Consider the following 24,824-nt stretch of genomic DNA (forward strand, 5'->3'; position numbering starts at 1 on the left):
GTATAATATGTAAAGGTAAATATTTAAAAGAGATTCTTAAATCAGACTGCCCTGAGCTTTAATTCTTTTAAGCATATGTACAATTTAAAGCCCTGGGAATTCATCACGTAAATGAAATTATGCAGATTTTATATCTCCTGATTAGAATAAAAATTATTAGAATTGTATGTAGTCACCTACATGTAACTGCAATTCCAAATTGTTAATAAATAAACAATTTCCACAGCTTTTAACCTCGTTTCCTAATGTTTTTTTTGCAGTCACTCTGTGCATGTCTTTCTGTTCTTACCCTTTCTCCCTTCTTCACCTCTTTTGAATCTTTGATCCAACTTCCTTTGAAAGAGAAGTCTCAAAGACTACTTTTAGCTATGATTAGTGAGGGCAAAGGAAAATGTGGCAGAGGCCCACAGGTCAGCATGAACAGCAAAAACATATGTTTGGACCTAAAATCTAGATAGAGTAGCTTGCTTTATAATATGATTAGAGGACAGAAAAGAGTGATAGGTCCATCTTTTACACCTTATAGATATCTCACTGCATAAGACAGGAATTCTGAAGAATATGTGATCAGAACTGTATGATAGTAAGCATAACCAAGACTGTAGAGGAACGCTTATCTGGAATACCAGTACAAAATAGTATGGATTGTTGAGGAAGAACTGGCATGGGAGAGAAGCAGAAGGTATTGCTTTGTTTAACAGAGATGCATACCTTCACTCTAAGGTCCAGATCATAGAAGAATTATGTTTGCTGGAATTCCCTGAGTGATGATAGGGGAGGAGAAAGCGGGTACTCGTTGCTATTCATTAAAGATCAGTATGCCAGATCGGTAAAGAAGGCTTTTTGTGACCAGCTAGCAAAATTACCCAACGTGGTTTAATTGAATGAAGTACGTCTATTGGGAAGGGAATAAAATCAAACATTGGTCCAAAGGCATAGTGACCAGCAAATTCTTGGAAAGCGCCGGTGACCAATTTTTTTATAGAGAAGACAGAGAATGCAAATAAAAGGGTAGAGTGGGGGCCGTTCTTCACTTGAAGGAAAAATTGAGAGGGAGAAGGCGGAAGACAGCTTGTCGGAGAGCAATCATGAAGCAGTGCCATTCCTTAGAAAGGTCAATCCTTAGAAAGGCGAAGGAGAACTTAAAACAGCACACATTTCTGTAAACTCCAGACACAGTTCTGGACAGTGTATCTGTTGGGGAAAAGCCAGAGCACAATAGCATTAATTAGAAGTATTCATATGTAAAAAAGGTTAAAGAAGAGTCAATGAAGTCTTTTCTAGCTTTTTTGATGGGTAGGGCAAGAGGTAATAAGCTTAAACTGAAGCAGGAAAGATTATGTTGATGTAAGGTTTGCTAAAAAAAAAAAAAAAATCAGGAATAACATGGATATCATTTATCCTGTTTTGAGGCAAATAGATTCGTTGTATTACTTATCCAAGCCCCCCTCCCTTTTTTTTTCCTATTGTCAACTTCATTGACTAACCTCTAACCTTGATAACTGCTAAATATACATCCATTGTAAAGAGACCTGGTGTAGGTAATTTCTTTCCTGATTCTGAAATGGAGTTTCCACTGGTCTGTGATAATGCTAATTTATGTTTTAACACGGAAAACTGGGTATCCAGCTGCAGGTAAACTGAGGATTACTAGAATGTCTTACATTTAGCCTCTTTACCACTACTGCAACACCGGAACTGCTGAAATAATGGTGACATACTAAATATAGTAGTTGATGCAGTACGTAAGGTGGGTAGGCCATGATTTCCAAACAAGGTATGAGAAAGTAAGTCACAATAATTCCTCTTTTTAGTGTTAACTTCTTAACTGTTTACATGGATCAGAGGAAAGAAACCCAAAACACTCTATCAGCATTTAAGAGGCTTAAAAATAAGCAGAGAAGAGTATAATTTGAGCCCCTAGGCAGAATGATACTCTCATGAAAAAACATCTTTTATTAGTACTTAAGATTGCTAGAGCTTGTAGAATCGCATAAAAATAATTTCAGCATTTATCTCGAAAAGATAGAGAGGTTTTGTCATATTTAGAAAAGTTTTACAATTGATCTTCATAGTCTGGTTTCTACATCACTGTTTTCCTTCTACCTTTCCTTTCCTTGTTTAAAAAAAAAAGGATTTATCTATTTAAACACATTTTCGTATTCAAATGGGAATTTTTCATGTAAATAATCTAAACTGTAATACTAAATAAAAATATATTTCTATGTATTGAATACATATGCAGTAATTAGAGCTACTGTGTACCTTTATCAAACATGCGTTTCTTCTGTGATATCTGTAGTTGATTTAAATTTCAGACACTTAAATATGCTAAAATAAACCTCATCTTTTCCTTGTTTTTGTTAATATATCATTTCAGTGCTGTTACTTCATTCTGATTTCATTAACTTTTATTTTTAGTTTTATTATTGTATGGAATACTTTCTGGAATGAATATGAGAAGACAAGCTGTAAAGATTACTGTCTTCTTGAAGTAGGTTTTATCTTTTTACATTGCAAATAAAACCTGTATTTTTAAAACAGTTATTTATATAGCTAAACATAAGCAGAATAATGAAACAATCATGATAATATTTGCAATTTTCAAATATGATTATCAAGTATAACGTTATATGCCAGCCTCTGTAGTTTTCCATTTGCATGTGCGTTCAAGAAGAATATATAGTTTTCTGTTACTTCTCACCTTGTGTTTTTTTGAGGACTTTTTTCCCCCTAATATTAAATTATTTTGGATCAATAAAAGTGTCTTTTTACCAATGCCAAGTTAGTGCACATAATTTCATATCCTAAATCTATATGTGTGTGTGTCTGTATTTATATGTGTGTGTACAGGTAAGTGTAATAATACCACTGTACAAAACTGAAAAAATTCTAAATAAAAGCATAGAGATTATAGGTAACTTATTACTTCTAATCTTCCGCCTTTGGCTTCCCACTCCAACTCTGTTTAATGAGATACTAATGTCTTTAGACTGTAAGTAGAGGCTTGTGAACAGTAATATTTCCCTAAGAATTTCTTGTAGAAGGTACTTTTTTGGTTGTTTAATGGGTCCGAAGATAATTCAGAGTTCACGTTCAGCATCCATGTCCTTAGTCCTTTTCTGATGCTAACAAGTTATCAGATAGTGTTTTTAGTTCTGTGCCTCTGTCTGTTACCAATTGCAGGGACATAAAAAGAGAAGTAACCATTATTTGTCTTTAATCAACACTCACTAGGGACTGCAGTTAAAAGTAAAGTACAAAGTGTCACAGTTTAGACTGTACATTGTATTACTAATTCCTTGAGCCACCAAATCCTCCTCAGAAGGTGTGTTTAGTACAGTTTAATAAAACATAGTTGTGCAGAAACTCAATATTTGTATGAATTCCATTCCACCCAGGTACAGTATCAGTGCTATGGAACATTTTAATTTATGTTTCATTGCCAATCACTATAGGACCTACTACTCTCTATGATCCAAATGTGACAAACAACCACGATTTCAGTGAAAAGTAAGACAACAGGTGAATATGAATTCTATTTTTGTAAAGAAATCATGGTATTCTATCGCTGTTAACAATAAATCCTCTACTGAAAACAATATTATGGTTCCGAATACTTTCTCTCAGTGCAAGTATTCTAGAGTTTTGTATTATTTTTCTTATTAACAGCATTTCATAGTGTATATCCTTCCTCCTTATGTAATGACTTTCTGTATTTGTTTAAAAATCATATTTTTATTCAGTTTCAGAATTTTCCATAAGATTTCTTTTGTCTTAATTGCAGTAATGTGGTTTTTTGTTTTTTTGTTTTTTAGACCAGCTTCTTCCACAACTAGTCCTGAACTCTTTGCTAAAATGATACTTCAGTAAACATCTTTTTGGAATAAACTGCTCTAATCCAGAAATGCCTAATCCAAAAAAAGAGATCATGATTCATAATAGGAAAACATACATTTTGATTTTATTTGCAGCACTGTTAACTTGCAGTGTGGAAAACGTTAGCTTATTCTTCATATGCTTATTTTTTACAGCCTGTAATTCCAACCAGTCCTACAAGCAGCTCTACAACTCCAACTAGTACAATGGGCATGTCCTCAAAAATGGAGAACTCTGCGCTCCAGGATGTTTTCATTCTGTCTCCTATGTCAGGACTTTATGGCCCCAGGTATTTACTTCCTAATGAACTTGAGGTTTTGAAAAACAAAATTTTACACTTTAATTTCAGTGGACTAATAAAAACAGTGCACCCTTCTCTCCCTTGTATGCGATTTTAAATATTTGGATTTTTTTTTAAAAGCATTCAGTTTGCACACAGGGCAGTACAAAGTGACTGTATGATGGGTATTGTTCCCAGTACGCTCATGAGGATCTAGTGGTATTCATGATTGTCCACTAATATTTATCAAAATAAAGAGCTAGAAATACATTAGGCAGCATATCATTATTTTGAGAGTCTTTTAACTTGCCCGTAGCTAGATAGAAAACCTGCAGACAGCTGGTTTAACAAAACCAGATTTAGGTCCTAAATCAGGAAAGCATTTTAAAAAGTCTTTAGTCATTTTGTTCTGTTTACTCTTATGTGACCACTTGCATCTTATTTTAAAGCATCTACTTCTGCAAGTGCAACGTACCCTTGCCATCTCGTATTATACCAATTCCTTATACTTCCTTTCAAATACTAGAAAACTTCTGGATTTGTTTTTTGGGGTTTTTTTGGTGTGTGCTCTAATTCAGTATTTTAACCCAAACAGCAGAGCTCAAAATCAGATTTTACATTTCACTGAATCTAGTTTCAAATTGGAAAACGCAAACATTTGGTTTGTTTTGACAGTTGACTATAAGTCGCAGAATATTTGCCAATAGATGTAGTTCCACCTTTGCTGTGGTTTTGTCTTAGCTTCTTCATGTCTGTCTCTGTCTGCTATCTTTATCTCAATAACAAATTCAGAGATAGCCACTCGGTTTATTCCCTTTATTTTTGTTTTAAGGGGACCAAAGTAAGACCAAATCCGTTTTTCTCTTGTAACAAAAAAAGAAACTTGAAATAGCACTGTAGGGTATCTCTCACATGCAGAATTAGAGAAAGTTCAGAAGAATTATTAATAAGTAACATGAGGCTGAGGAGGTAATTTTCTTATATTCCATAGTGAACTTCTGTAGAGCAGTACAGTATTACATTGTTCTTCCTAGCTGGGAAATAGATCAGCAAACTGTTCTGAAGAGTCAAAAATGTGAGGGAAATCATCTGAGCCTGGGAAGTACTAGAGTATGCGCTGTCAAAACCAAAGCTATGTCGCAAGCTGCACCAATGGAATTGAGTAGAACCAGGTGTATTTTCTTGAAAAACGTTTTGCCTGCCTCTGATTTTTGAGCTTTAGACCCACAAAGTTGAAATTTTGCCTTGAACTGTTTTCTACTTTCCAAAAGCATAAACATGAAATTTACAAGCTAGTCTTCCCCTAGCATCTGCGCTCTCCCGCTGTCTGCCCGCCTCCCTCCCGTGTTCTAGTAAGGTAAATCTTTGTTTCAAAAGTATATGTCATTGCAGATACCACTGTGAGTGAACATATGCATCATGAATGCAACACCAGATTCTTGTCTATAATAACATTTATTGAGTCAAGTTTGCAATTCTGGAAATTCAGGCTATTATATGAGTGTAAATTATTGGAATAGCCTTCCCTTCGCGTCCGTCTATTACATGTGGCAATGAGGAACAATATAGTGACCAGCCAGTTTACTGCTTTTTTTTTTTTTTTAAAGAATCATCAAAAATACTTTTTTTTTTTTTTAAATGGAGAAAAAGTGTACTTTGCTGCAGTGCCTCTGAATTTAGCTTGCCATCTTTGGTGGCTTTTGGAAAGGAATGAGTAGGCCTGTTGGATGATGAACCATATGGGAAAGACCTAGTTTTGACTGTAATACCTCTCATGGCTCTAAAAAAAAAAAAGTGCAAAGCTTAACTTAAGTGTTTGACCTTAACCGTTCAAACCGTGTGTACCATTCTGAACTGATAGCTAGCTTGGCTTTGCTTTTTGAGGAAGGAAGTGCCTATTCGCTTCACTGAATTTCAAAGTTCACTTCGTTAGAACTGAAGTAGAATTCATCTTCTCCTTGGCTTACGAATTTTCTGTTTCCAAAAACTGAAAAATGTTGACAAGTAGTAATTCACTGACATGGTTACGGGTTGTATGTTGGACTTAACAACCAGTAAGATTTTGTTTTGGAGAAGAATATTTTCCTGTTTCACCGGTTCATTTAAAATCTACAGTATGTGTTAACCTGTCACATACTCTAAAAGATTTTATAGTACCTGTATATCTCTTAGATGTTATAGTTAATTTAGAGCTCAAAAAATGTATTTCATTTCTATATCAGAATTATCAGCCATCACAGGCCTCAAAGCAGAGACTGAAGGAGCGGAGGATTGTACTTTCTTTGACCTTTGTGCCCTTGTTCAGTATCTTATGGAAGCCTAGAATACTAGTCCTGATGGACTGAGAATAACTTGAATTTGGACATGAGGAGTGTCTGTCTTCCAGTACAGTATAACTACAGCATCTCAAAGAACACTAATACAGTAGGACAATCTGTAGATCGTATTATATATTATATGCATATATCTATTATTGTATACTGCTGATTTTGAGAAGTTGCTTATTTAAACTGATATAAAATTTTGAAAAGTATTTGTGATATATAGCCCATCAAGAATTTTCATTAGAAAAGCAGCAAGAACTATTTTCAATAATATAAATTGTAATATACTTGTAATAAATGTCTAAACAGTATTTTGGCAAGATTTTCTGAATTCTGATGAATGATGAAAAGAAAATGATTTCAGTGATGAATGATGAAAAGAAAGTAATCAATTTCAGTGAATTACATAAGTTGTACTTTTTTAAAATAATATTTTGTGTAACTATTATGGTTTGGCTACTTTGTGGTGCTTTCTTTCCAGTTACTGCCAAATATTCAACATAACTGTTTATCCTACAGATAAATTGTAACCTAATGATGATTAAATGAATTTACATCTGTTGAAATTAAATTGGATCACTTGCAAAATTTCTCCCCTTATAACAGATTACAGACATTTTTCCATTTGTAATGTTTAGGAGAGACAGTTGGTACCCTTTAGCTTTATCATTAAATGGCTAATTTCCCCATAATCTTCTGGTTTACTGTTTTTAGGGATGAAATTGGAATAATGTCTTGTGATGACATCAGCAAATTTGGAAAGTCTGGAATGAAAGGCTCTGAGTCTCCAAGTTATTTTCTGGAGCATGAAAGTGGGAAATACTACACCTTAATTGAAGGTGAAGGTCATCCTGTGGGCTCTGAGTATGAGCGAAGCAGAGCTACTGGAGTGCGGAGAAGAGAAAAAACACCGACTCATGGTAAACTTGATTTCTTGACGTTTCAAAGTTGACTGGCTTAACAAATTAACTGCATCACCTCCTAAAGCTCTGTTATTCTTTCTTAGACTATGACCTGGTGGCTGTGACTATTAGGCAAAAATTTCTGTGAAGGAATACTTAATATAACTAGGAACTAGCATATAAAATGAATTTATGAATTTACTCTGCAACGTATACTTAAAATTTGGGGTGATATTTAAGTTCATATTACTTGGATAGGTAGCATCTTAACTTGCTAGATTTCATTCAGAAACTTTTGGAGATTAGTCTAGTTGCAACCTTCTGGACTACTTACAGTGGACCTGAAAAGACTTATTGGTGGTAGGAAAGTCTCTAAGAGATGTAATGCCTTCCAAAATTCAGCATTATGTTAAATAGATATAATTAATTACATGAACAGCATCCTAGGATTAATTTGCTAATGCTAGAAATATAATTCTAGAATAGTGACTTAGAATAGTGACTGCTTAAATGAGTAAGATGCTATTATAACAATGGTAAACTCTGATTTTATGTAGAAATTTTGTTTTCCTGTAAATCTGGAGAGGTGTACAGGTATGTATACATATATGTATGTATATATAAAAAGTACTGTTGAAAATTAATGATTTTTTTTAGCTTATCTGTTAAAATTGATGTTCTTGGTATTTGGTGAATATTAGAATGATATTCCTGAAACATAACGGTGTTTTCTTTGTCTTTATGGATTGCTTTTATTTTCAGGGCAGTAATTTAATTTGAAAGTCTTACAGACCTTTAAGATAAAAGATTTCTTTTAAAAAATTATTTGTCATGTAATTATTTTTGAATTTAGTTATGCAAATGACGTTATTGCTGTGCCTCTCTCAACAGAGAAAGGAATGACTCCCCCACTCATAGCATTCTCTGTGTCTTTTGATAAATATGTAATGCCATCATTTAGTGCTTCATTCACATATTCTGAGGCTGGTTTTTTCCTTTCTCTGATACTGTTAAAAAAATTCCTAAATAGTTTTATCTTGGAAAAACAAAAATCACTCTCACAAGTTCAGAAAAGCAAAGAAAAACATGTCTGTGAATGAGTGTTGATGGACATAGGTAATAAAAACATGTTGCAATTCAATGGAGTTAACACCCAAAGGAAGTTACAGTGGAAGATCCAGTAACAACTGTAATGGTAAAAACAAAAAAACTTCAAAGTACTCTAGATGCTGCTATTGTTATTCTACCGTAAAATGGGTTAAGTCTGGACCAGGGTTTGATGCCGTCGATGTTATTTGTAAATGTCGTTTCACTGCTGCTTTCAGTTATTTGCGCTTAGAGGCTGTGTGGCTTTCTCTTCACTGTACTCAGACATGGAAATGTTCTTCTTTTCACCTTAAATATTAGATGAGAGAGCAACTGACTACCACAGATGCTGAAACAGATATTGATAGTTACGATGTGCAAGTATGACTTTTCCTCTGTCAGTAAATCTGTTTTTTTTCTTTTAATTACATTTGAGATATCTATAGCATAGTTACATGATGTGCCTGGATTAAGATCTCGGCTGCATTACTCTTTTGCCAGGTTCAACTAATGAAGGATAGCTAAGTTATTTCTGTAGTTTCTCCTGTGATTTCTAGAGTTGAGAGGGTTGAATCCAAGTCTGGAAATGTGACAGCTGCAGGGGTGTGTAAAATTATGCCAAGGTGCAGTGATAATTCTGTAGTAGCTAGAGGTTTCCCCAAGAAAGGATTTTGAACTTTCTAAGTGATGTTACATTTTGTCGTTCTAAGAATTTCAAAGCAATCTTAGCTTTTTTTAGCTCAAGTAAATGGGACTTAAGTATTTTGCTAACTACAGCTGAGTTTATGCTCAAAAATGGCAAAATTTCAACTGTAGAATGGACAGAATGGTATTTAAATATTACCCTTTATTTTTGAGAATAGAGAAATTTTAACAGATCTTTTATGTATGTAGAATATTTTTAATAACTTGTACAACCACAGACTTGATGCTTGGAAGAGTTATACCCAGGTTAACACCGAAGTGTAGGACTCCATTTTAATGCCAGTGACATTCAATCTTTATCCCCCTGATAAGCCACAACATTTTATAATAAAATTAGAATGAATGAGAAATCTGAGCTGTGATTTAAATTGGAGCCAGATGGATGGATTTGGCTTGCTTTCATAAAATTATGCTGCATGATGACTTCTACTTTAAAATATTGGACGTGGTTCCTGTAATACTTAACGTTTCTGTTTATGCTTACAATGGACAATTCTGTCTGACTTTCTATAACTTTGAGAGAATTTTTTGAAAATCTGGAAGGAATTTAAATTTAAAGTCTCAGAAATGTGTATTTGTTCCTTTTTAAATAATTGTTAAACCAGGAATTTTTAAACTAAAGATTAAACTAATCCATTAATTAACGCATTTCCAAATCTGAATTTTGCTCTGGCTCTAGTAGAGTGCATGTTTGTACTTTTTGATTTAAGATGTACTTTTACATTATCAAAGTAACTGTATGTCTTTCTATGGAAAGACAGGATTTACAGTGGGTCCAAGAAACAGCTATCTGATGCTGTAACTGGTTAGCCATGGGCAAAATAGAGGAAATAAAACTTTGGAAATCTTTTATGGTTGAACATACTCTTTCATTGTTGCTAGGACTTGCACAAACTGCAGCTCAGAAGTTCTTGCTGAGCATTTGCCAGAATTAAAGTGGTTATCAGAAACTAGTGTCTGTTGCAGCTGGTACATGGAGTGATGATACTCAGGCAGAAGAGACCCTGAGTATTGGTAATGCGTGCAAAGCCCAAGCAGGCAAATAAGTCCGTTTTCCTTCAGCTTCTCAAACCGTTTTTGAAAATTAAGCTTTTATTTATCATAATATTTGCATTTCACCTTTTCTAAGACTTATGATCTAAAATTAGTCTTATTATTCTGACTCTAACGTTGGTATTTAGAGTTCTTGTGACAATACCAATCAAATCCCTAGATTTGCTTGTATTAGGCAAAAATGTCATGAATCAATATTTTTTTGCTTTCAATTTCTGGTCTTTTATTTATACACAGTAATTTTCCCATATAGTGATAAATACTCGAGTTGCAATGCTGTAACAGTTTATAGGTAACTTAGTAGTCCAGAGGGTGAGCATAAGGGCCTATGGCGGGAGCAAGAAAATGTATTCTAAAAGAAACAGAAAATGGAAGGATTCTGTATTTCAGTAGCACAATTTCAGTCTCCTTTGTATTTTCAAACTAGCTTTTTGAAGCTCTAGTTTTACATTTATTGCCTTGTATTCTTTTATCACCTAAAATGACACTCGGGATGTATGAAGAACTACATTTTTTAAGTTTAGCGTAATATTCTGACAACGGTTACAGACTTAGACTGCATAGCAGATTCAGACTTCTTTGAGACAAATATTTCTTAAGGGTATTTCTTCCTGGGATTCCAGGACTGCAGCCCTATGCAGCATACACAAAGAAAATGCTTGGCTGTGTGTGTAAAGAGCCAGCTTTTCAGATCTGCTTTCCAGCATTCCAAGTTTATCTGTTACTTTTAATATAAATATTCTGCTGCTGTCATTTTGAATGGCTCAGGTGCCTAACCACTGATTACTCTGGACATTTCTGAAAAAGAGCTTGACAAAATACTGCTGCTGTTGTCACATTGGGAGGCCTTTTGATAGATGCAACTTTTAACTCTCAGTCTCTCTGTTAAGACATCTGTTTAAGGACAGAAATATGAGCCTGTTTTTCTCAATCTCCCTATAATAGCTGAAGCATTTTGTGGTCTAACCGAACTACATACCCAAATCATGTAAGTTTTTAAAAATCTCTGAAAAAGGAATTTGTTTTTCTGTGGAAAGAAGGAAAAAGAAAAGCCTTCGACTTAGTTCTATGGAATTGTTCTGTAGTTCCTTTCAGTGTCTGAATATTTGTTTTCAGATGCTTGTGAGAGAGGCAAGTAAAGCAAGCAGTTCTGAAGCCATCAGCTATGTATACATTACAGCTCCAGGTTTTCAGAGAATATTTTAATTGTTGGTACTAAAACTGCATTTATTGTAGATAATTTTTTTTCCATTTGCTTGGGAAAGAACTTTGAATTCAGATTGGTAGTGCACAAAATCACTAGTTTCTTAGTTTGGCCTTGTGTGTTTTCCAAGTTTGCATCTCTCACTTTGATTATGCTATGGCAGCTGCCATTTATGTGTTACAGATCTCTTCAGGGATTAAACATTTCTTCTCTTGTCCGGAGAGCTGCTAAGTTTTGTTACATTGATCTCCATTTGCTATATGCATTCTAAAATTCGTATTTCTATTTTTATCTTCTATTCTATTTGTTTTTCATTCTTTTCCGTATTAATGATTCTTAGCTTTGTTTGGTATCTTGTTGGTTGTTTTCTTATTAATACCATTCTTTTAAAACCAAATTCGAAATTAGGAATTAAATAATAAATTTCTATTCAAAAGTAATTTCAACTGTTAGGGAGATGAGGAGACTACATATACTTCCATAAGATTATACCGTAACTTTTAGGGTATTAGTGAAAGTATAGTGTGGGAAAATCTCTGTAGTCTGGGTAGATACATTACCAGCTAAGTTTTAAGGAAATCATATTATCCAAAAACTTACTTTTCTTATAAGCCTGTTAGTTCTTAAATCCTCTTTTCCGTTTAGGTGCCTATGCCTGTAGTACTGTTTTATCGGTTTTGCAATTACAAAGCCCATGCGTATCTATGAAAATTGATGAAACAAAACAATAAAGTATATAGTACAAGTCTGTAGCTAAATTTAGCTGTGCTAGTAATCAGATTTATTCATTTTTACGTATGCTAAACACAGCTACAGTCACTGGCTCGCAAATTCTGCAGAAGAGTTTCTGTATTTCGTTTTTGTTCCATTTTTATGTTCACAGTTTAGAATGGTATTTTCAAACTCACTGGTAATATCTTTCTGATCTTTGAGCTTTTTTAACCGTTTGTTTTTGCAGAGTCATAAAACTGGAGATCCACTCTGCTCATAATTACTTTGGTAAACAATTCACATATTGCTCTTTTTCAGGTAAATAAGGCCAATAGTACCTGTTTAAATGGAGATGTGATGTTGAAACCAAATTTTTTAAAAGCAAATGGAAAATTTTTAAAAGAAAATACGGATAATTAACACTAAAGTGCCTTTCATTGTACTGGTCTGTTTTTAAGATGATTCCTAGAGAAAAATATAGGTGATGAAATTTGATTTTTGTAGGCAATAAAAGGAATAAAATAATAAAATAAACACTCCTTCATAATATCAGTGTTTTAAATGGATTCCTGTCATTATCAGTTCAGTAGCTAAAGAGCTATATTTGGAAGGCTGGTGAATAACAAACTCCGTCAGCACACAAATAACGCAAAAAATACTTTGTTTTTAATAATAAACCTGAGGTAACTGATTAAGAAACACAAACTATTTTTCATATTTTAATTCTATGATTATCTTAGAAACATAATAGACAGTAGCTACTTGCAGAAAATAGCTTGATTCCTAAAGCAGCACTCTACAAATTTAGTCAGCTGGCATGTGGAAAGAGGAAACTTTGGGTGCATGGGTCAGACAGGACTTAACCTGTAATCAAGAGGGTATATTTCTGTGTTCAGTGATAGTAATGCACACTGACAAGGCCAAAGTGCTAACACTTTATAGTTAGCTTTGCAGTACTCCTAGTTTAGTGGCCCGCTATGTTCTACTGATTTCATAGCAGAGAGTGAATAATGCACATAAAAGTCTTCCGGCTGTAGTGCCATAACATCATATTAACTGAAAATCCTGATGTCTGAATCTTCTTTTTTTTTTTTTTTTTTTTTGTTTTTGCCAAACTGTATTGCATGTTTTCTTTTTAAGGCACATGAAATTAATCTTACTTGAAACTATCAGATCTTCTCATTACTCATCATGTAGTTTTCCAGGTCATATAGGTCTTACTGTTTAAGTGATGGAAACAAAACGTTTCAGCTGTATTAATAATCTTTGTAATTGTACTAAAGCTGATTAGTCTGTTTTAAAACAACTTACTTCACAGAATCACAGAATAGTTAGGTTTGGAAGGGATCTCTGGAGATCATCTGCTCCAAGCCCCCCTGCTCAAGTAGGGGACAGCTAGAGCAGGTTGCCCAGGACCGTGTCCAGTAAGCTTTTGAATATCTCCAAGGATGGAGACTCCACAGCCTCTCTGGGGACCTGTTCCAGTGTTCACCTACCTTCAGAGTAAAGTGTTTGCTTTGTGTGCAAGTTCCTTTGTTTCAATTTGTGCCCATTGCCTCTTGCGCTGTCACTGGCACCACTGATTAGAGTCGGGCCCCATCCTCTTTACACCTTCCCATTAGATATTTATAAACATTGATAAGATCCCCTCAAGCCTTCTCCAAGCTAAACAGTCCCAGCGCTCTCAGGCTTTCCACATATGAGAGGTGCTCTGGTACATTAGTCGTCTTTTCGGCCCTTTGCTGGACTCACGCTGATAAATCCACGTCTATCTTGTACTGGGGAGCCCAGCACTGCACCCAGCACTTCAGATGTGGCTTCACCAGTGCTGAGTAGAGAGGCAGGATCGCAGCTTTTGAGCTGCTGGCAATGCTCTTCCTAATGCAGTCCAAGATACTATTGGCCTTCTTTGCCATCTATTTAATGAGAGAGGAAATTTTTATAGGAGAGGTAAATGCAGAAAGGGAGTAAAATTACTTGTGAATGTAATGCAGAAGTCAGTGATACTTGAGTCAACTGGCAGATATGAGTGTTGAATTGATTGTGAAAGCTGCAGCTTTAATAACGTATAGGTGCTGATAAAAAGGACTACTCCGAAGGGTTGTTTCATGTTCTAATTTACCATAATCACTCTAGAGCCTTTTATTTTTAGTTTTCAAAAATTTTATTGGTTCATCTTGAATTGTTTCCAGGAGATTTAAGGCCTGTTTCTATGCCTACTGAGTACAGCTGGACGGGGGAGTCAAAAGAACAAAATATGTACAAGAGGGGAAGCAGAGGTGAGTATTTTTTTTTTTCTCTGCTGTTCTCCAAGACTTTTTTCTTTGTTTCTTAGGAAACGTGAAGATGTCATCACAGAAACCAAACCTATTTTTAGTGAGTGCCACAGAGAATGCAAAAGAGCCTGTGCAGTGTCTGAGTGGTTGTGTTTGTATTCCTGAAAATGAGAAAATTTGTATTAGTTGTGAGGGATTGACTTTATCTAATTCTATTATGAAGGAAGATAAACATCAAGGGATAGAAGAGACTATAATATTCAGATATATGCTGATAGCAGTCATAGTTCTTAATCTTTATGGCTTTGTACAGAAAGTGTTATTATAGATACAAGTTAATGACCTTTGAGACACGTTTTGATGAATATGGATGAATATTGGAAACCTGAATCAACAAGTGCGCTATGTTCAGACTAGCAGTCCTAATGATATAAGTTTCCACTGATTTCACTGGGAATTGTGCACTTTGGAAGAAGTGTGGTGATAGCAGAGTACCTGAAGGTTTAAAAAATAAAATAAAATAAAATAAAAGTGTTGCAACACATAAGTGTAATTTGAGTTTTATTTGAAAGATGCAGCTTACAATTTGTTCTTTAATTCTCTATATTGCTGATGGTAAATATAAAACTTACTGGTAATTTTTCTAAAGGGGATGGGGAAGTTGAGTGCCAGTTGTGTTTTAGCTTTGTTCCAACTCAAAAATATGAGCGCATACTACATTGTTATGAAATAGTTCAGAAAAAAAATAGGCTGTATTGCTTTCGTCTTTCACTAGTGCTTCCTTTTGAACATTGATAAATATGTATCTGTTCAGTAGACTTATACTCGAAAAATCAGTTCCATTTTTTGGTAGGTAAAATAGACTTTAAATCAGTATTTATAGACCTGACTTATATATGCAATCTAAAAGTATTTATGCTCTTGAAAATAAAAGGTTTCTAATCTAAGCTAAATTGTGTAAAGATGCTACAGTAGCCTTAATATTACCCATTATCCACCTATCTGAAGAGATCATCACCAAATATCCACAGACATACTACAGCAGAAGAGCATTTCTTCAACTGGTGCTTACAAAATGCAATGCAGATTGCATTAGAAATAAAAATCAACTACAAGATATTGTTGAGCATTTTACAGGATTTTAAACTATACTTAAGCAGTAATTTTCCATTCAAAAATAAAGTAAGTTTCATCTAAGGCAGACTTCACTGATTTATTCCAAATCTAAATACTTATCTTGCTTTAAATTTTATGAATGAAAATATGTGACTATGCAAAAGAGACTGGATAAGTAAAAAAATTCTGTAGGCATTCAGTTGAATCGTATTTTTAACATATGCTAAAATATGCTGTCCATTACTGATTTTTCTGTATTAGGTAGAAAACTCCTATCTGCTGATCTATCTTTGGCTATATTTATATTTTTTTAGGCAGGCTATGTAGTGTGACTAGCTTCATATTAATATGTAGTGCAAGGGCCTGGTTGTGCACCACCATCTTTTCTGTGCCTAGGTTTTATGCCAGCAGAACTGCTCGGTTTTCTGTAGGTTGGAACTCGTGTACAAATGAGCCGGCATGCAGAGGAAACAGCCTCAGATGAAGTGGGGAATTAACCAAGCTGACAGTACAAATTCAGCCAAGATGATTTTCTCCCCAGTTGTACATAACCTTACAATTTCATGTAGACTTTTGCCTGACTTGTCTTTGAGACATCATCTGCGATGGTCTGAAATTCTTGCCATATTCAAGACGCATAATATGCGCTGCCTATCCCTTATCAAAGGGTCCCTAGGCAAGGACCTGTTGCCTTGTCACAGGAACAAATCACGTTTGGTTTGGTCTGATTTTTTTCTTGATGCGTCTACACAGACTGGCATTGTGTTCTTGTCATTTTGGTGCACCATAAATGATTTGAAATTTTGTTCCTAATGTATAGAAATTGAAATTTTACTTTATGTGAGATGTACCTCTGTGGCGCTTCCTTTTCCCACTTTCCAAAATTATAATTACCCCTTTGATAGTAATCAACTACAGCACTGTAGCTGTTTATGAGGCTATGTTGTGAACCAGCTCAAGAAACAGATCAGGAGTAAGTAGCCCCTGTTTTGGTTTTTGATTTTTTTTTTGTTTTTTAGGGGAGGCAGTTTTATTTTTAACTCTCTTTCCTGATCTAGTTCATAGCATAGCTCCACAAATAGCTCTGTCAGTTCAACCAAGTAAACAGCATGTTGCTGTGCAAAGTTTGGAATGAGGAAGCTAGGAGATGGGGACACATTAAAATACCATTGCCACCAAACATTTTGTATAATGTAATTATGACTTGAGTCTTTCCTCTATGCACCATTTCATTAAGCTCAGATATGTGTTCATTTGGCTGTTGATATTCAATAGTATTCATATGATTAAATGCAATAAATCATATATTTTCTTAAAGTTGTGAGTGAAGAAGGCATGCCATTTTGCAGAGAAGTTGTTGGTCAGAATTTTGCAGCTCTCCACTGAAACAAAAATAGTTTGTTTGAAAAACCAAAATTTGATTCATGTTTCCTATTATATTTTATTTAAAATTAAATGCTTTTCATAGTTACATGCAATAGAATATTATTAGAAAACTGGAAAATCAAAATGCAGCATTCTGAAAAGATGAAAGCAGGATATTTCAGGCTTACCAAAACTGTAAAAAGATACTATGCAAAGCAATTTTTCTTCTTTTAGCATACAAAAAAAATGCAACAGGAAAGAGTTAAAACAAGAAATTCCGTAATTCAGAATTAACAGAGTAAGGTGTTCAGAAACACTGTCACTAGGATGAGATAACCGTTTACAATTTGAGAAAGAATCCACAAGCAGTAGTAGTTTGTAGATTTAGGTTTGCATTCTTAAAATCCAATAATTTATTAACAAAATAAAAGTCAAAAATGTTCAAGGTTCATCTCAAAATCCCATCTCCATCTGGTTTTGAGGGGAGAAAAAAAATATTATATGTTTGCATTTCTAGTTATCATATTGTTTAGCAGTGTTAGTGGGCCACCATGTATTTAATAGAGATTGTTTTCCATGACAGCAAGCACTTTGAAAGTGAAAACTGAGAAATCAGCTGTGCTGTGTTTGCTTTGTATTTCGTAAGAACGTTTTAGGTAATGTTCAGTGGAAGCTTATGTTATGGTTGGTGTTTGAAATACAGCACAACAGTAGGAGTAAACTTGCCTGAGATTAAAATAAGCTTCTCATGAAAGAAAACAAGGCTTTATTTTTAGCTTGTTGTAAACGTTAATATTCATGATTGTAGGAATGAAACCTAGATTTTATCTGTTTCTTTCATCTTACTTCTTTTTTTTTTTCTTTCTCCAACAACTGACTCTGAGAATTCTCTCCTGCGGTACCTGAGTGATGACAAGATCTTGGTTATCCAAGAAGAGCCTTTGATGCAGAAAGACAACAAAAAGGACACAGGTCGTAGGTCAAGAAAAAAGGGCAAGAACACAGGCAGCCCAAACTACCCTATTAGTCCATCTGTGCTGGCATCTACTGTTAATGTTAGGCTTGAACCTGGACAGCAAGATGCCTTGAATTTCTCACTAGCAGAAAACAATACAGTTCCACTTTATCATGTAAGTACATAACAAAAAATATTGCTACATAAAGTACATGGAAAAAAACTAAAACTTTTTTTTAGGACTGGTAAAGGTATAGCCTCATGTTTTACATTTTAATACTGTATTTTACATTTTAATTACTGTATTTTACAGTCCATAAAAATTACTTCCATATTTTGATAGCATTTGCATAAGAACAGTCCGGACAGAATGGTAACATGCAAAGTAGAGAGTGATTGATATCAGATGCTTTAAGTAAAAGTAGTGGTGTTAATTCCTCGAATCTCACTGAGTTTAGCTAAATTTGACCATGTTAGTTTTTCTAAAGTTAAATGTCTCATACTCCTCTGATGATTATAATTAATTATAAATTGGTTATTACATTATATGCCCAGTAATGTGAATTGGATCATTCTGATTAGAGAAAATATTTTGGAGTTAAAGTGGAGAGGATATAATTCAGTGGATTGTCACTAACCTGGAAGCAATAAATCCATAGTAATTATTTTTAATGTATGAAGCTCGCATGTGAATGCCCCGTTCTGGTAACCACCATAAAAAAAAGCACTAGGTTCTCATGAGTGTTGGCTAATGCAGAATTTGGTTGTATTGATTTGGAAGCCCTGAAGTAATGAAAAGCCTTGCAAAGACAGAACCTCTCTATTCATGCTTTGTATGTATGTATTGCCTTTCATGGAAACATTCTTCATGGCCCTAACATTTAGGAACAGACTGCTCCATTCTTTTTTCTTATGGCACAGAGTAATGTCTTCCAAGTGTTTTGTGCCCAAACCGTAATCACTTCAGGGTAGTCGTATTGAAAAATGAGCTTCTTTCCTCCCCACAATCAGTATGGAAGCTTTTCCAGTCATTTTTGTTTTTTCTAAAGAAGGTAAATTTCCTCCTAGAAGATGCAAAAGAAAATGCAGAACTTGTGGGAACTTTCTTCTGACTGACTTGCATTTAAGGCTTCCAACTGATGAATATCTCACTGGGCAAAGTCTTGGGTTGTGATCATATTTACATCAAGTATGAAAGCTGAGTAGAGTTTACCTAAGAGGATGTATTGGAAGCATGTAGCCAGCGATTCATCTCTGTTTCTTGCAAGCTGTCAGCATTTGGCAGTCCAAAGATCAGATACTTTTCTTCTGTCTACAGTAAAAATTAAGTTTCTCTCTGCCACTTGACGGTAGCATTTTTAGAAAAGGTAAAAGAACTCTTCCCCACCTTCAGAGAAAGTCAAGCAGATTATAAATCAAGATTTTGACTGTCCAGTGGCAGTTGTGTCTTGTGATCAGGATCACAAAGTCAAAAGAAAGGTTTTTAAATCCAGAAAGAAAAATAGTAGCTAGTCTACTAGGATGGATGAGAAAATCATTATGCATATTTACAAAAAGAAAAAAAAATCATACCTCTGTAGGCGAAGGGACTGGTTTTATTGAGTTTTCAACAGTGATGACTGTCTGTTGACTCACCTGACCATTTTTGTTCTTCCTATGCCTCATGGGGATGTAGGTGTTTTCTGCCTGAAAAATTAAGAGATCGTGAGACACATATAACACCTGACAGAAATATCCCGTGACAGGAATGAATTATGGGCTAACAAAGCATTTAAACATGGGAAATCATTTTCAGGAATCTTCCTTCTGCTGTGGCAATATAGTCCAGAGGGCTTGTGTATCCAAAAAGTCCTAAGATAACTAGTAATAATTGTATCTATTGTAGCTCGATTTAAATACTACATGGGATTGGCTTTATTCTTGGGATTAAAATAGAACTTTGTTACTGTTGTAAGCATATTGGAAATATTTTCTATTGAGGAAAAGAACATTTCTTTATCACTCTAGATTACTCTGGTACTCCTTGGCTTTTCCTGACATCCACAAAAAAAGTGGGTTTTGAATCAAAGATCATAGTCTGCTGTGTTTTTAACAACAGCTCTTTTCAGTTAACTTTAGAAAACTATGAAGTTTGTTTTAGTTTGCTAACATGTCTTAAAAACAATTGCCTTTTTCCTAGGAATTTAGGACAGGATTTCTTAGTCAATAAAGTAATTGTTTAATTTTCAAGTTGAATAACAAAAACATCGCAGTATTTAGAGGGAATTGACACTGAACCAGGATGTCTGCACTTCAGTTTGGAATAATTATGTGAGCTTTTAATGAACCTTTCTGAATACTCTGAGAATGAGAGCCTGTCTGGGCTGCAGTTGATGCCTGTTATCTATTTCTTAGATTACAGAAGTATTCCTGGTTATGGTGGGGCAGAATTTGGGAAAGTCTATGGCATATATCTTCCTGATCTTTAAAGAAAGGGAAATGTGTTGTATTGGCTAAGATGCTAATTGTGCCCTTTAAGTTGTTGATTAAGTTCCCTTGGACATGTTCCCACAGTCAGGTTTGCTGACATGCCATTTATTTTTGATTTTCAGAGCAAACTCTTTAAATAAAGTTCCAAGGTGATGTAAACTTCTTGGCAAGGTCAAACAGACAATTACGATTTAATTCAGTTGGACCAGAATTTCATGTTTGGAGTTGGTTAAGAAATTGCCAAATTGAAATAGATTTATTGCCCATCTAGTCTAGCAGTGACTAAAGCCGTAACATCAATTCATAACCGTAACTTCAATTAGAGAAAAATATAGCGCTCACTGTAGTAATTAGAAGTTGATAGTCCTGAAGTAGATATTCCTTCCAAAATAACAGTGGCAGTTCTGAAAACTCTTGATGGCTAATACACACGTATTCACCATGATTTAAGACCTGAAGATGTATTAATTTGCACTCTTTCCATACAGTCATATATGAGCTTTGTGTTTTGTATAGGAACTTGCAAATTACTGTACAAAGAAAAACAACCAGTTGCACATTCCAGAAATACTATTTCATCTTAATGGTCTGCAGTAGTATACTATGTAGTTTTAAATGGTTATTATAGACTCCTTGTTTTATGTGGGTTAGAGTGATTAGAAACTGAGTTCTTCATGTTCTGGCTTTCCTTGTGTAGTAACAGAAATGCAGCAATTTAAAACAAAGGCAATAAACTAGTAATTTGATATCACATGATAACATGATAAAAAGAACTTAGTAAGATAGTAGGCCAACTGAAAAGGTGTGAAAGAAATGCAGGGAATTGAAAAAAGAAAATGCTGTGAGAAGAGATAATATTACATGCAGTGGTTGGTCTACCCAAAAAAGGAGTGTTACATAACTCTGTTATAATGTGAAATGATAACAGGACACGTGGCAGACAGTCGTTCATGGACTGACGTAGTGGTATAAATTGCTGTAGCGCTGTAAATGTTCTGAAAGATCTTTTTTGAGACAGGCCTTTGGAATCCTTCAGGAGATAGTTGTAGGAACCAAAATATCCCACTCATCTGGTCAAATGCCTTATAAATATACAGGAGAAGCTGAGTTGATAAATATACAAGAATTGCTGGAATTGCTGAGACAGGTTTTATGGGTTGTTGCCAGTACATTGGTATTAACTCCATCTTTCTGTCCTGAAAAGTAAGACAAAAAGTTGTTTGGCATTTCTGCCCTGAAAAATAGCTACCAGAATGAGTATTTTAACTCTCAAAAAATGCTTAATGGCATTTTGATGTCAAAAGGGAGAGAAGAATAACAGATGGTTGTCTTTCTAGTTAGAAATTTAGGTTTGAGTAGATCATTTCATTTCCTTAATATCTAATTGTGTTAGCAGGATATTCTTAAGTATTTCAAAACATTTCCTTATTTAGATAATGAGATTTTATTCTACTGAGAAATCACTGTACAACCAGTAAGACTGAGGTTAATCAGAAAATACTTCAAAGCTTTACCTAACCAAATTATCAGCCAGGTTTGGTAATGATTCATTTAAGATCAGCTTAAGTTTACCTTGCTCTCCTAGTCTGTTTTTTTTTCTTTTGTTTGGAGGCAGTACTATCAGATGACGAAACTGTTTTTTAATTTCATTCAAAACTACAGAACTATTATGGTCAAATTTGCATATAAATTCCTCTACACCTAACACATGCCCAGAACAACTTCTGGATAGATGAAAATTTCAAACTAGATGTATGGGTATTTTTTTGGAAAATGATGATGATAATATTAAATGTAATCTTAAGCTTATCTTCAGTAAAGGGAAGGTGATAGTGTCTTGTGAGCAAACAGGTGTAGCATGATGAAATGAGAAACTGAGATACTTGCTATCATTTTGCAATTGCTGCTTTTTTAAAGCATACTTATATAAATATGTGTTTTTAAAAGGCAGTAGCACACATAGACGTAAGTTTTATGAAATTGGTAATTGCATGAATTCACTAGTAGATTAATGCTTTGGAAGCCATATGGATCTGGAACCTAAAATTAAACAATCAAACTGATTTCGTAAGTTGCTGTGAGGCTGCAGTTAGCTATATAAAATGGATATTTAGGTAATGTGATATTGGCAGTATGCCCAGGATATAAAACGATGCACAAAGCCATGCTGCAGCAATATATTACCATCAAGAAATGCTGCTCCTTTCAGGAGGTATTTACAACTGTCATGTTTGTGACCTAAAATTTTTTGGCCTGGATAAACTGTTGTTGTTGTTCTTTAATACATTGAGTCTTTCCTTTAATCTGTTTCTTTAGTTGCTTAAATACTAAAAGTACCTGTTACAACAGTGAAAGTAGAAATTCCCATACTGATAATAACAAATTCCCGTATATTGATTTACCACCTCTTGAAACCAAAAAATGGAGTATCCGTTGTCAAAGACAATATCATTGTCCTAGACATCCTGAAAGTATTATAAAACATAACGTTATTATAATACAGCAAGTCTTAGTGATTTAAGACATTGTTAGAATTTCTGTTTATGGATATGTACTGTGAAAGCTTGTAGGAATTGATTAAATAATTGTTTAGAATAAGTTTGCATTCATGTTCTTTTTTATTAATCCTGTTGATGTGCATTTCTGTGATATATCTCAGCAAATCTGAGGAACAGTCCATTACGATTAACCAGACTACTACAATTAATCAGCAGAGTATTTGTTAGAACATAATTTCCTGTGTTTACTAATGCTTCACTTCAGTAGTGATACTGTTTCCCGGATAAGACCTAAGTAGTGAGGCAGGTGCAAATATCACAAAAGTAAATCTGTTATGGCATTGCTGAAATGTACTGTTGTAATGGATTTACAGTAATAGAGTTAAAATCTGAATGTATATTTATTTTGTATTAACTTACCAAGTAGGACTCCTGCACAATAAACCAAACTTACACTATAAAATTTTCATTTTTCCCAATAAAACAAAAGGCAAAATATCTTAAAAGTATAGCACTATTTGTCTTCAAACTATTGTTCAGGATTTTTAAAAACTCTAGCAAATTGTAAACTTTGTGCTACTCACTGACATGTTGCACTACGGGAAACAGCTTCAGTCTAAAGGGAATACTGAAGTTCCCTTTCTGGCCCCAATCTTTAAATCCTCAGGATGTTGAACTTTGTGATTTTACTGCCTCTGACTGGAACTAGTTTCTGAACCTCTGAATTTAATCTGGTGATTACTGCATTAAATTGTCAGATAAGATGGGGAAAACCTCGTCTGCTTCTGTTTGACAATAGAAGTCCTGGGTCTGTTTTCCACCAAGTAACTGGATTTTTTGTTTTGTAGTGTCATATATCCAGAAACTGGATTATAGACTATTGAATCCTCTAAATTTTTTGTTGTGAATTAATATTCAGTGTGTAAAAGACTTGATTTTAAACCAAATTTAAGATAGATTCTTTAGCTACCACATTCCCTACACAGTAAAACAGAAATGATGTCTGTTTCAGGGCAGTCATTGAGAATGTTGTAGCAGTGCTCCCTTTTTATTTTCAAGATATGTTGAAGCATTATAGTAGTTTAGGGTTACTCATTGTTTCACAGTACTTGCTTAACTTGCTGTTTATTTTCTTCCTGATGGTCCCAGAGAGTTGATAATACATGCCTTTTAGCACACAATGAAGTTAAAGCTATTTAACTGTTCTTGGAGCTGGAGAGGCCAGCTTGACAAATGGCATAACGTTCAGTGGTACGCACTGAGAACTAAAATGTGTCCGGTTAAGTAAAGAAATTGTGTAGATCCGTTTTTTCCATAATGCATGCATCCTGGGATGTGCTAGATGTTCCACACGCTTCTTGGAGGAGTGAAAGGTAGTCTGAGCACTACTATGATAATTAACAAGGTAGCCTGGGAGGGTCATATGTAGTCAGCTTCATGTGACTGAAGGAGTCTTTTGTTGCTGATTTGTAGGAAAAGTGCTCATCGTTTGTTTTTCACTTCCTATTTTTGCAGAAAGAAAGGAAAAATATGTTAACTGTCAAACGTGGGAATGAATTTCTTCTGAGTTTTATTTCCTTTCTGACTTACTGAATAACCTTTAACTTTACTTTGTTTTTGTGTAAGTATCTCTTACGTGGATAACATCCTTTTACTACCTTGCAGGTATCTTGCAGAATCACTGTGATGACGATTATGAGGAACCTAGCGGATCAGAGAAGCTAATATGAGCCTTTTTAGTTTTTGTAACTTCAAGCTGATTATTTCCAGTTGTATTGACTGTAAGATAAGGTTATTTTGCATTTGTACTGCACCATAAATGTTCACATGAAAGCTTGAACTGACAAGTATCAAGCTAGTACTGTAAGGTGGGTCTCCTACTAGCCATGTCCAATCATATATTTCTTTACAGTTCTGTTTAGACATGATTCTGTAAACAACACTTTTAATCTATAAACAGTGTTCAAAAGGGAACAAACATGTTACAGTGTCAGGGAAAAT

The 24,824-nt window shown here is 34.5% G+C and overlaps 1 protein-coding gene across 4 annotated transcripts in view; it reads left to right on the forward strand.

Annotated features, from left to right (window-relative positions):
• LOC104140945 (connector enhancer of kinase suppressor of ras 2) overlaps positions 1 to 24,824 on the forward strand; it is a 253,111-nt gene that overhangs the window by 164,558 nt on the left and 63,729 nt on the right. For all 4 annotated transcript variants that reach the window (XM_068957202.1, XM_068957199.1, XM_068957200.1 and 1 more), the window contains 4 exons: positions 4,035 to 4,168; positions 7,198 to 7,403; positions 14,337 to 14,422; positions 17,777 to 18,031. In XM_068957202.1, the coding sequence (XP_068813303.1) occupies positions 4,035 to 4,168; positions 7,198 to 7,403; positions 14,337 to 14,422; positions 17,777 to 18,031 (681 nt within the window). The remainder of the gene's footprint in view (positions 1 to 4,034; positions 4,169 to 7,197; positions 7,404 to 14,336; positions 14,423 to 17,776; positions 18,032 to 24,824) is intronic.

Source organism: Struthio camelus, chromosome 11, assembly GCF_040807025.1.
Source record: "Struthio camelus isolate bStrCam1 chromosome 11, bStrCam1.hap1, whole genome shotgun sequence".
NCBI lineage: Eukaryota > Metazoa > Chordata > Aves > Struthioniformes > Struthionidae > Struthio > Struthio camelus.